Here is a 13,828-nt window from a genome sequence, read left to right as displayed (position 1 = left end):
ATATTTTGGGTTAAAAATCAAGATCCTTGTCTGTCCCTTCGTTTTCTTATCTATACTGTTGCTGTGCAATATTGTAATACATCCAACATTTTAGGAAATATGTTTTCTTGCTTAAAAATCAAATGAGAACTATGACACTGCTGTTGTGTCTGCAAAGTAAATACAAAACCACTGACAGAAGTATTAAACGTAAATACGACTACGAATCAATAAATGTTGGGCCATTTCTTAGCGGACCAACATTGAACCGGTTGACAAATAATTGTGTTAACTGACAGTTGCTCAAATTAGGAGATACATTCTTGTCAGCCACGTAGTCAACCTCTTTGTGCTTTAACAAGACACAGGCTCTATCACTGAAGAATAGTCTTGATATCAGGGCCCACTGATTCAGAGGGACTCGAGTCCTAATCGAGATCCATGACAGCTGATATGCACTTGAAGATAGGTAGAAAATATTTAATACTTTTGACCCCTTTTTCCCCTCTAGCTCTCTGGGTAGGTGGGGGAGGCTGGTGTCCGAGCTAGGACAGGCAGTGACAGGAGAGGATGGTGAGCCCAGGCCGATGGAGGTAGATGTGGGGATGGGTGGAGAGGCAAAAACAAGTGGCCACATGGTGTGCGGGTCTCATACGTATGCATGAGGCTTATCAAAGACCTGAATGCAGGGGGAGATGGAGGAGGAGGAGCGGTGACGGAGGCTGGAGCAAGGTTCGCACGAAACTTAGAGATATAATTAGCGTCTGCTCTGGGTTATCCTCGCATATACTTAATTTTCCGATTGCCGGAGACACTGACTCGCTGAGGTCAGCGCTCTTGGAAGGGATCCTGGTGAAAAAAAAAAATTCAATAACAACACAGACTTGTGTTGCAGAGATTCCCTCAATGACTCAACTCCTTGACATGATGCAGATGAATCAGGAAGCTCTCTCCCACACACACACGCGCACACACACACACACACACACACACAGACAAACACACACACACACCCGTACAGACACACACTGCTGCTCTCCAGTCGACACGTCACTGTGTCGTATCGGCTCTGCAGCGTTCAGGTCCATTTCATTCCCGCCGCAGTCCTGACAAACATTTCTGAAGACAAACAATCGGCCGTGTGGAGGTGAGTGAACTGCACACGTGTCTGTTCTCTCTCCTCCTGCTTTGTATTCGCCACAGATTACTGCAGCATACTATTTGTCCTTGTGACGCAGCCCCCCCCAGTCCCTCTCTCAGCCGATCTCCCCTTTATCCACCCGTCCTCTCCCGTCCAGCTTGTATCGTCCAAGGCAAATAAAGCAAGTCCTGGTACTTTTTAGCTGTGATGACCGATTGCCTTCATGCCTTCTCCTCCTCCTCTCCTTTTAAGACCCCCCCCCCCCCCCCCCCACCCCATCTGTCCTCCCTCGCTCCCTTCCTAGTCTCCCTGTGCTCAAATAACTGTCTATAATCTCTCATCATAAAAGAGAGAATGAAACATCATGGGACGCGCACAAAGGACTTTTTCGGTAAACAAGAGCGCAACACGTGACAAACTGTCCACCCCTCAATGGCAAGTCAAATTCTGAGACGACGTCTTGATCTCAACAAACATCCTGAGGACATTTCTAACAAATCATTTCCCGTCCACATCCAGAATCGGACACACTGCTCTCGATCACGTTTCCCATTTCAAAGCGGCCATGCGATGGTACACACACACTCTGCTCGCCGCTCCCCAGCCACTTGGACGGGAGGGACAATCACGAGGAAGCAGATGGTCACACAGGGATTGTCCCCTCCAAAATCATTTTCCAAGGGAATGAGCATGGATCCACTTTGACTGTTTAAGTGCCACCGGGTAACGACGCACGGCCAACCATGAAGAGATGCTCGCAAAACGAACCACCTGCACATTAGACCGGACTTATATGTTGCTGTTTTTGTTCACCGCACCACAAATCAGCAACATATTTCATAATCAATTCTTACTTTAGCTCATGGTCTCTAAGCAAGAATGACCACGTGTCAGGTTCTCAAATGTGAATATGAGCTGATTGATTTCTCTTCTATGATGTTGAGTTGAATCTCTTTGGATTTTGACCTGTTGGTCTGAAAAATACAAACATTGACATTGGTTCTGGGAAATTGCGATGAACAGTTCTTATTATTTCATAATGGATAGTCTAGAATATCCGTGGAGTTAAAGTGATAAATCAATAAAACTATTAGTTGACATAGGGGGAAAAAAATATATTTGCTATAGTGGATTCATTTTGAGTGTGGTTCAAAATTGTCTTTGTGCTTTATGATTGTAAACGTTTGTACTTTTGTATATTTCTTTGTTGCACATAGTGAACAATTTGATGACTTCATCTTGGGGTTTGAGAATGATTAATTGGTTTATATTGTAAATAATCAGCATATTTATCAAATATATCAAATATAAAATACTCAGTCAGTATTATTCTAAAACATATTTTTTTATTGAAACATTGCATTTTGAGAATAAACTGAAATATTAGGATTTTTTCTTTTTTTAACTTGTGTTAAATCGAATATTGGTGGAGTTTTTGAACAGGGTCAGATTTAGAATTGCTTTCTAATATCCTATTTCCAAAACAATAAACGATTCACAGAAAACTAAATAATGACAATATTTCTTTCATTTTCAGCCCTGAAAATTGCTCCTAATTAAAAAGAATAAGTGCATTGTAAGCTGCCTGCTAATTAACATTCAGGTTGTTGATGTACGTCTTTGTATGTGGGACATACCCACGTGTGAGAGTGATCCGCGGGGTTACACGTGGAGGCGTGTCGAACGAGGTGATTTATCCGCGCGCTGTAAGTGTGGACGCTCGGCCGAATGGTTTATGGGCAGCTACGCTTACAGACTATGGGCCAATGTGTAAAGGTGAGTGTACGGGGAGAGATTTATGTCCAGCCGAGTGTTCGAGGGGGTCAGATGTATAGACGCGTGTCGCAGCGGCCGCGGGTAATGGGTTTGTGTACCACGCCGAGTCTTCCTTTGGTTACAGTGTGTGCCCGGAGATTGCTCATGAATAATTGACCGCCTTGATGCAGTGAAAGGATTTTTGATTCAGCGCACAATTAAAAAAGAAAATCCTCCATCAGTATGTGCCCAGCTGTTTGTTTACATATACATGTGGCCGTGCGTGTGGAGGTTTGTGTGATTATAGTACACAATGCACTGTTCCCTCATGTGTTTTGACAAGATTTTCCCCAGTTAGAGAATTCAGACTCCCACCACTGTAATCGGCTCTGGCACAATGTGAGCTCTCCACCATGCCAGTTTCCTGGTTCATTTCTATTCCGGACCATAAGAGCAGAAATGTCCGGGGTTTACCACAAGGTCCGACTAATTGACCGTCTGTACAGTAGCGAGGGGCGCTGACTCAGCACTTAACCAGCCCAGCTAAATGGACCTCAGAGGAGGAAATGGAGGAAGATGGCTGAGAAGGACATAAAGAGGAGAGGAAGAAAGGTAGCTGGGGGGTTTATTGCAGCATTATCAGACTAAACGTTAAAGACTTCTGTCGAAAAGGTGGCGCCACACTTGACAATAGTTCAACATTTTGGGAAATACACTTGTTTTGTTGTTGAACGACTGAAAACAGACGAAAACTCCACACACCAGCACCTTTAAAGCACAATAATCCACATGTAATATATTACTCCTTTGACAGAAAACAAAAAAATGTTGAATACTGGTCTATTTTATATATGCATATTTTTTACAATAAGATAATAAACTAAACAATATAAAATGACAATTACTGAGGTTTCTAGGTGAGTATAACTTATTTTTGTTCTCTTTTAACGGACTGGATAAACTGTCTCCCTCCATTTACCAGTTTGGATGTAAGTTAGGAATGTCTCATATCATGTCATCTAACTTTTGGCAAGAAAGTAAACAATTATATTAACCAAAATTGCAATACTCATGTTAACAAATGGGGGTTTAATATGGACACGGGATAAACCTTTGAAGTTGAACTCTCACAGAAAAACAAATTAAAAGGAGGAAAAAGTGACGGCTCCCCAAGGATAGTGATAATTGCCACCTGGTGGCTGGCTGCAGTAAAGTTCATGAATCCTGACTCCTCCATGTTAATGGTAAAAATAGGAATGTCACCCAAACCCTGCAGGCCCCAAAAACAGAAAAACAAAAGTCTGATTTAGGACGGGGGGCATAGGGGCAACTTGTACATTTCTGAGCTACAAATGGTTCTTTGAGAGGAGATTGACGACAAAGGCATCTGTGTCCTTCTGATCGGAAAAACTGGTAACAACAAAAACACGGCTGAACCAGCTGGCTACAGTGTAGGTCATCCATCCTGCCTGCTCTATGTTAGTGGATGGGATATGAGCCAATTTAAAAGTAACGGTTTTAAAATGATTTTTTCTGTCATATACTTTACTTCTTACTTCTCACTGTAATATGTGTTTAAATCAGTTATTTAGCAATAAAAACAGGGCGAAGTCATGATTGACAGGTGAGACTGAGTCACGATTGGTCGAGCATGTAAATTTGCAGGAAATCACTACATCGAAGTATCTGGCTCCAGTTGCACAAGATGGCCGCACTCATATCCCGTTTATGTTTCGGCGTTGGAGAGGCGTCGTCCACCTTCTACATAAACTCTCTGGATCCACCACAGCAGGCCAGAACAATCCAGAAGACAAATTTGCGTGTATGTAAAAACCACAAAGTATTTCAAATCAAACACTGCTTTCTGTTTTCATCCCCTTCAAAAGGGCGTCTTGTTTATTCAACATTAAGATCTTCCCTCTGTCCTTGTTATGAGACATCGAGCATCTATCCATTTAAGTATCACCAAGTGACGGCGCTCAGGTTACAAGGCGGCAAGAGGACGGACTGTGACTTCTGAGGATGTTGTACACAACGTGAGAAGGCCTGAGGTACAGAACGCTGTCAGGAAAAAACTGAAACAGAACACAGTACATTTACCAACTGCAGGCACAGGAAGGACGGGGGGGACTAATTGCCACCTGGTGGCTGGCTGCAGTAAAGTTCATGAATCCTGACTCCTCCATGTTAATGGTAAAAATAGGAATGTCACCCAAACTCTGCCGGCCCCAAAAACAGAAAAACAAAAGTCTGATTTAGGACGGGGGGCATAGGGGCAACTTGTACATTTCTGAGCTACAAATGGTTCTTTGAGAGGAGATTGACGACAAAGGCGTCTGTGTCCTTCTGATCGGAAACTGGTAACAACAAAAACACGGCTGAACCAGCTGGCTACAGTGTAGGTCATCCATCCTGCCTGCTCTATGTTAGTGGATGGGATATGAGCCAATTTAAAAGTAACGGTTTTAAAATAATTTTTTCTGTCATATACTTTACTTCTTACTTCTCACTGTAATATGTGTTTAAATCAGTTATTTAGCAATAAAAACAGGGCGAAGTCATGATTGACAGGTGAGACTGAGTCACGATTGGTCGAGCATGTAAATTTGCAGGAAATCACTACATCGAAGTATCTGGCTCCAGTTGCACAAGATGGCCGCACTTATATCCCGTTTATGTTTCGGCGTTGGAGAGGCGTCGTCCACCTTCTACATAAAGTCTCTGGATCCACCACAGCAGACCAGAACAATCCAGAAGACAAATTTGCGTGTATGTAAAAACCACAAAGTATTTCAAATCAAACACTGCTTTCTGTTTTCATCCCCTTCAAAAGGGCGTCTTGCTTATGCAACATTAAGATCTTCCCTCTGTCCTTGTTATGAGACATCGAGCATCTATCCATTTAAGTATCACCAAGTGACGGCGCTCAGGTTACAAGGCGGCAAGAGGACGGACTGTGACTTCTGAGGATGTTGTACACAACGTGAGAAGGCCTGAGGTACAGAACGCTGTCAGGAAAAAACTGAAACAGAACACAGTACATTTACCAACTGCAGGCACAGGAAGGACGGGGGGGACTAATTGCCACCTGGTGGCTGGCTGCAGTAAAGTTCATGAATCCTGACTCCTCCATGTTAATGGTAAAAATAGGAATGTCACCCAAACCCTGCAGGCCCCAAAAACAGAAAAACAAAAGTCTGATTTAGGACGGGGGGCATAGGGGCAACTTGTACATTTCTGAGCTACAAATGGTTCTTTGAGAGGAGATTGACGACAAAGGCGTCTGTGTCCTTCTGATCGGAAAAACTGGTAACAACAAAAACACGGCTGAACCAGCTGGCTACAGTGTAGGTCATCCATCCTGCCTGCTCTATGTTAGTGGATGGGATATGAGCCAATTTAAAAGTAACGGTTTTAAAATTATTTTTTCTGTCATATACTTTACTTCTTACTTCTCACTGTAATATGTGTTTAAATCAGTTATTTAGCAATAAAAACAGGGCGAAGTCATGATTGACAGGTGAGACTGAGTCACGATTGGTCGAGCATGTAAATTTGCAGGAAATCACTACATCGAAGTATCTGGCTCCAGTTGCACAAGATGGCCGCACTCATATCCCGTTTATGTTTCGGCGTTGGAGAGGCGTCGTCCACCTTCTACATAAACTCTCTGGATCCACCACAGCAGGCCAGAACAATCCAGAAGACAAATTTGCGTGTATGTAAAAACCACAAAGTATTTCAAATCAAACACTGCTTTCTGTTTTCATCCCCTTCAAAAGGGCGTCTTGCTTATGCAACATTAAGATCTTCCCTCTGTCCTTGTTATGAGACATCGAGCATCTATCCATTTAAGTATCACCAAGTGACGGCGCTCAGGTTACAAGGCGGCAAGAGGACGGACTGTGACTTCTGAGGATGTTGTACACAACGTGAGAAGGCCTGAGGTACAGAACGCTGTCAGGAAAAAACTGAAACAGAACACATACATTTACCAACTGCGGGCACAGGAAGGACGGGGGGGACTAATTATCACGCCCCTGCCAGCAGCTACTGCCAGAGGAACACTGTTTACCTCTTTAAACTTAGTGGGCACCTACAAATATCTCCTTCCAATCCTTCTGTTAAGACGGGTTTGGTGCTTTAGCTATTTTCAGTTTCTATAAATGTTGCTTATGTGCTGAACGGTCATAACAAGTGACAGCCTCATCCTCTCACCAGCAATGGAGGAAAAGATTCAGCCACCAGAGAATGAAATGATGGCCTCCTTTCCCTCTCTTTGCTATTTTCAGATGCAGCCCATGGGGAGAGGAACAAGAAAGTAAGTGGGAAACAGGCGGGGGGGGGGGGGGGGGGAGTCACGCTTTGAATGAAATATTGCAACATGTCCACGTAGGTGACTTTTGTGATATCATTTGGGATAATTGGGGTCACAGGTCTCTGGCAGGGTTATTTTGCAGGTCGTGGGCTGAACGATTGGGAACCTTTGACCTAGTCTGTTTAAAATCTAACTGGGAAAATAATACTTTATTGAAAAGGAAATGGTAGACCTTCCAGACTTGTTGGGAAATCAAACACCTTCCCTTATATTTTTTCCAAACTCGCACAGAACTCAACTTCTTGGCCACAAGGTCTTCCTCCTGAAAGATTTGACGCAATGTCCCAGACAAAAACGGGAATGTCCCCCAAACCCTTCCCCGGGCGACCTCCTTTCCAACCCAACACCATATCTATATTTACTCTCGCACTTATCAATACATCTGTCTTCTCATTTCTGTCCGGCCCACTGATTTTCTACCCAGAGACGACCTGTTCCGAGGCCGTCCGGAGCATTGGCAGCTCACATTTGTGTTAATGACAGCGTTGTGTGTTCCAGAGCAACAAACACTGTGGAAAAGAAGAACGGCAAACAATGAACAACAAGATATGACCTTCAGGGAGAGAGGAAGGGGGGGGGGGGGGGGTTCTGGACAAAGCAATGCACCCCATTAAATGAATTAAAAACAGGCCCCAAAAATGGAGAACAAAAGTCTGATTTGGGACGGGGTGGACATGGGGGCATCTTGTACATTCCTGAGCTACAAATGGTGCTTTGAGAGGAGATTGACGACAAAGGCAACTGGTTCCTTCTGATCGGAAACTGGTAACATCCAAAACACAGCTGAACCAGCGGGATAGTGGGAACGCATGAGGACGACAATGTGACAGTGGGATTGATACTGATTAGACCATTTATACAACATACTATAGAAAATATGTTATTGATGCAAGATGTACTCTATATTATTGTGCTTATATACGTCATTTAAACGCCTAGAATACTGCACAGGACTGTAACAAGTATTTTTCAATTCTTATTTCATTTATCAAACTTTTTCAGTTTCCATAACAATAACAAATGTTACTTTTAGGGGGAAACTATCTAGCGATCAAACCTTTTTTTCTCCATCTAAATTTGACAACATATATTCAATCTGCTGGGCGACAAGCGATTGCATTTAATTAGATTTGCATTGGGTGAAGAAAAAAACAAAACACCGACAAACAATAAACACAGTTCATTGACTCTAGAGGATCCTTTCCTTATTCGATTAGGATAATTGTCTTGCAGGCAGATTAGAGTTTAAAACAGTAAGTTACATGATACACGTGTGCATCAAGATCTATTTGTTAACCAGACGTGGATCGATAAAGAAATCAGATGCAAATTGTATTGTGTAACAGCTCATCAAAGAAATAAATACGTCAATAAATTTTCGCCGTGGGTTGGCCACCGTGTCGGCATGAATAAGCCCGGAGTCCTTGTCAGGTTTCTCCTTTTTTTAAGAGGTGATGGAGAAACAGAGAGTGGCTTTAAAAAAACGGACAAAAGAGAAGATAATCAATAAAATATCAATCAATAGGCAGGCGGGAGGGCCCGGGCGGGAAGAGTCGATGGCTCAAGCCGTCACAGATAATCGAAGATATGAAGACAAGTGTCCCCACCCCCATCACAGAGCCTCTTTCTCCCTGTGGCTGTCACCTCCTCCCTGTTTCTCTCCGAACCCCTCTCCGTCTCTCCTCGTCGTCTCCCTCGTTCCTCCCTCCGTGTCCTTCTCAGGCTCACCCCCTTTTTCCCTCCATTTCTCCTCGATATCTCACCCCTTCTCCATTTCCCTCACCCTGCCAATATCCCTCTCGCTCCCAGCCCCTCCACCTCTTTTCTCTTCCTCCAGTGCTCCCCCTCCTCCTCCTCCTCCTCCTCCTCTTCCTCCTGCTCTCTCCTGTGTCTACTGCAGCAGAAAAAGCCAGCACAGGCACCAGCATGTGTGCGTTTGTACATGTGTGTGCTGCCGTGATAGATCCACAAGCGAGCCTCACACGACCGTATGCGAAGAAAGGGGAGGGGATTTGAAGGAAAATAAGAACCTGCGTTGCCCATCGAACGCTCTCATCAAAACATTGATTGCTGATGCGTTACATCACAGCCGTGGAAGCAAAATCCCCTTAAAATCATTAGAGTAACATCTCTCCTCCTGTCTCCCTCTATTTCCTCTCGTCTCCCTCCTCTGCCCTCTGTCTCTCTCTCATCTGTCTCATTGTTTTTCCACATCAGCTCTCGTTTTTTTCCTCCGTCCTAGCGTCTATTCATCTCTCTCTCTCTCTCTCTCTCTCTTCTCCTCGCATATAATTTGCATCTCACAGGACCGACAGACCAAAAGGTTCTGCCACATCAGACGGGATACTTTTAGAAGGAGCGGGGATGGAGGAAATAGAGAGTGATCTGGGTCACATGGCATATTAGACCTATGGAGGGAAATGGGGCTGCGTTTACCCACAAATAGAGGCAGCGTTGTGCAGCCACTGAAATGAATCCCACCCACTACCTGCTCTGTACTCTGCGTAACCCCTTTGTGGTGTCACAAACGCCACTATATCTGCATTCAATGAATCTCGGCTTTTGTATCATTTATGTAATCTAACCAGCCAGTGTGATGTTGAACTGTACATTACATAATATACAGCATTCCAGCGGACAGGCAACAGGTACAGTAGCCTGCATCCAAGGTATGGCAGTGCTGCAAATGCTGCCCCCTCTTGCTCTGAGATGATTCAGAATTCAGCAGCGAAACCACTTCTGTTTACATGCGAAGCACCTTTTCTGCCTCGTGCTTGTCACCCTGCCTCGTTTGGAAATCTCCCTCCCCTGCAACATTTGGGAATCATGCAACCAGCCTCTCGGCTATGAGCTGTTTTGGGGAATTTGGGATGGTGAGAAATCAATCCTAACCCTAACCCTAACCCTGATCCCCGAGTCCAGGGAGACAGATCAGCAGACCGTCTGTCCGTCAAAACCAGACACTTCCCTGCTCCATCACAGGGAACTGAATCTAGGTGTGTAGCCCAAACCATGGTGCCAGGGGAGGTGTGTGTGTGATAGTCAATACAGTATATGCATTGCTGGGTGCAAACTGACATTTTCAGTGTGATTGCACGAACTGGCCACTGCAGGTGGATTTGCATGTGCACCTACAGTGCATGCATCCACAGCATGCACCTAAGAGCCCTCACACACCTTCCTGACTGAAAGAGCAAAATTGCACTGGCACAAAAAAGCGCAGGCAAGGATGATCAAACTATATCACCGGCTATACAAAACAACAGAAATCAAAGCAGATGTGATCAAGCTGCTGGATTTGTCTGTAAAAGAACCAAAAGGCCACTGGATCTGTTTTATCTGCCCGGGATCAAAAACGCAGTGAGGAGTACTTGTTACTCCAACACCTGTGTGATCAAACGCCATCAAATGTTTGCTTTCAAGAGGAAGACTATTAACTATTTACACCAGAACAATAGCAGGCATCCCAATGTAGGAGAAAGTTATGCGTAATGGTAACAAATCCTGTGCGTAAAAGGGGACTGGGACCGGGGGGAATAGCCCCCCCCCCCCAAAAAAAAAAAAAAAAAAACAGCACAGCACTGGGAAGGGCAAATGTGGGAGAAAACATGCACTCCAACACCGACGAATCGTCGTCGTGTGAGCACACCCACCCACCTTCAGTGCGCGGCTCCAATAAATAAGAGTAACGGGGAAATACGGCGTATTGATGTGCATCGTAAACGGACATATATGACTTAATGGAGGCGTTTGGATGCAGGGGGCGCAGGGGATACTGCGTTTGGAGGCAGATAATGTATTAAACCCGCTCAAGTAGTGTAGGAATTACGAGGGCGATAAAAAAAAACGGCATTCAATATGTGTAATGTATCAAGGCAAAGACGTGGAGGTGAACGAGCCTGGATAGTATAGCCATGTACCAGGAGATATTGCTGCCATTTCATTTTCCATTCTCCCCCTATGCTATCGGCATTAATTATTCAATATCAGTAGGTTTATATCCTGCCAGTTATTACAAACTGCAGCTGACAGGGGATCACACGCATACCAACAGTCAGGTCATTAGCAGGGGCGGGTTTCTCTGCAGGTGCGATGAGAACAGAAGTTTTAAAACTTATCAAGCAGAGGTAACACCCCTGTGCAGCGGTGCAGCAACAACTTGCAGGAGAGACATGTGTGGGTGGGTGGGTGCGTAGAGGGGGAGACTCACCCGGGCATATTTGGAGGAATAGGGGTCCTCAAAGAGCGCCCATATTTTCGGCTGCCAGGTTTTCCACCACCCTGCCTTTCGCGCGTCCTCCTGCATGCACAGTCTTTTCAAGTCCCCGTCCGCGCCGCCCAGCGCCGGGTCGTCGTCCGGCGCGTCCGGCTCCGGATTCTCGAAGCTGTCCAGCGCCTCCTCCGCGTCCCGGTGCTGCCGGTAGTTCATCCAGCAGCACGCCTCCACGTCCGTCTCGTCGATGCCCCAGAAGGCGAGCTCCTCCTCGAACAGGGGGCCGCACACATCGTTGGGACAGTGCAACTTCCCGGTGCGGTAGTAGTTGAGGATGAAGGAGAACACCGACGGGTGGCGGTCGAAGAAGAACTCGTCGAGTTTGTGGTCGTAGTCGAAGTTGCTGAACGCGTCCGCCTCGGTGAGCCACGAGAGGCGGGTGCCGGGCAGCGTCTTCAGGGTGCTCCGGTAGGTCTCATGCCGCACCCCGCCGCAGTTTATCACGATCTTCTCGCTTTCCGACGGACAAGTCATGTCTGCGCTGTAACATGCTTTGTTGGACGACTTGTTCCCACCCTTGCGCCCTTTATAAGAGGATACACACACCGAACTGAGCATAGAGGACCGGGGGGGGGAGGGAGAGGATGAGAGAGACCGAGGGGAGGAGGAGGAGGAGGGAGGAGTCGGAGGAGTCTGCGGGAAGAGAGAGAGAGAGAGAGAGGGGGGAAAAAGGGCAGAATTGTTTAGCAGAGGGTGGAAAGAGACGGTGGATTGTCAACATTGCAATACAGAGTGGGGATGCTTACAGCGGCTGCATGTGCACAAGGTTTCACTTGGTAATCATGGTGATGGTGGATTTGGTGCAAAATGACCTTGTGCAGGTGCAGTGAAGAGGGAGAGGAGGGGGATGCAGGGATGAAGATGAGGGAGTTTTCGGCACAGCATCCTGCGTGGAGCAAAAACATGCCTCCAACTTATTAGTGCAAACACAAAAGACAACAACAACACACAGGTGAGGTGGCTCTGCAGCACATGAGTCAGCGTCCTCACTGGGGGATTGTGAACACCATGCACGTGTATGGGCATATTTAAGCTATGTGACCGGGCTGGGGGGGTTCCTAGCCAATAATATAGAGTACATCTTGCATCAATAACACATCCCTCAGCCCCTCTGCTTTCGCCCTGTATAGCCCCTTGTCCTGTCTCCATAGCTCCATGTGGATAATGCTCGAGCCCCCGCTCATTCGAATCGTCTCCCTAATTAGGCCACTGTGAGACTCCAGCACACAAACAACACCACCATCACCAGAGACACCCCCCCCACACACACACACACACACACAAACACACACGAAACACACACACACACACATACACATCTCCCACACCTCAGCAGCCCTGCTCTTTTCCTCAAGAGCCTGTGACAGAAGGTGAAGGCTCAGAAATATGGAAGAAATAGAGGAACATTTTAAATCCAGCTCCCCCCCCCCCCCCCCCCCAGCAGCACTGAATGTGTTTGTGTGTTTGTGTGTGTGAGAATATAACTGTGTTTGTGTGTGTGTATGTGTGTGTGTGTGTGTGTGTGTGTGATGTGTGTTAATTGCCTCCCGAGAGTGCAGTGTCCGTACTTATGTTAGATCTCCTCAATCAGCCCGTGTGCGTGCTACACAAACTGCAGCACCCCCCCCCCCCCCCCCACACACACACACACACACCGTACCGCACCAAGATTCACACAAAATCAAGCCAATCCTCTGCCTGCCACTTCTCCCATGCACTGCCTTGTATATGCGTCTGTCTGTGTGTGTGTGTGTGTGTGCTTGTGTGTGTGTGTGTGTGTGTGTGTGTGTGTGTGTGTGTGTGTGTGTGTGTGTGTGAGTGTGTGTGTGTGTGTGTGTGGAAGCAGAAAGAACGAGTAGAGGGTAAGAAGGGGAGAGAGGGAGGATGGAGGAGGAGGAGGCCATAAATCTGAATTTTAATGGAAGGATAGAAAAGGACAGAACAATCAGGCAAAGCAAGGCAGGCATACACCTGGAGACAGGGCCGGAGCGAGGGAGAAATAGAGGTGTGGAGGGGGGAGAAAGTGAACGTAGCACCCCAGTAATGGAAGAAGGGGGTTGCAGGAAAGGAGTGCACCGAGGGGGGAGGAGGAGAGCATCGAGAAAAGGAGAGTGCGCTATAAAAGTGAATGAATTCTGCTGCAGTAAAAAAGCCAGAGTTATTTGCTCTCGCTCTCTTTCCCTCTCTCTCTCTCTGTCTGGCTCTCTCTCTCTCCTTCTCCCAGCGAGGTCAGATTGTTCGCCCGTGAGCTGCAGCGCCATCCGTGGGGGTGGGGGGGGCTTCAGAGGAGACACGCGTTCGC

The 13,828-nt window shown here is 46.2% G+C and overlaps 1 protein-coding gene across 5 annotated transcripts in view; it reads right to left on the bottom strand.

Annotated features, from left to right (window-relative positions):
- The window catches only part of LOC128427062 (potassium voltage-gated channel subfamily C member 1), a 39,742-nt gene extending 27,658 nt beyond the window's left edge, over window positions 1-12,084 (bottom strand). For all 5 annotated transcript variants that reach the window (XM_053414149.1, XM_053414150.1, XM_053414147.1 and 2 more), the window contains exon 1: window positions 11,464-12,084. In XM_053414149.1, the coding sequence (XP_053270124.1) occupies window positions 11,464-12,084 (621 nt within the window). The remainder of the gene's footprint in view (window positions 1-11,463) is intronic.
- Window positions 12,085-13,828: the final 1,744 nt, after the last annotated feature.

The sequence above is a fragment of the Pleuronectes platessa genome, chromosome 21, assembly GCF_947347685.1.
Source record: "Pleuronectes platessa chromosome 21, fPlePla1.1, whole genome shotgun sequence".
Classification (NCBI taxonomy): Eukaryota; Metazoa; Chordata; class Actinopteri; order Pleuronectiformes; family Pleuronectidae; genus Pleuronectes; species Pleuronectes platessa.
Note: the sequence above shows the minus strand (reverse complement) of the source record. Positions and strands in the feature narration are given on the sequence as shown.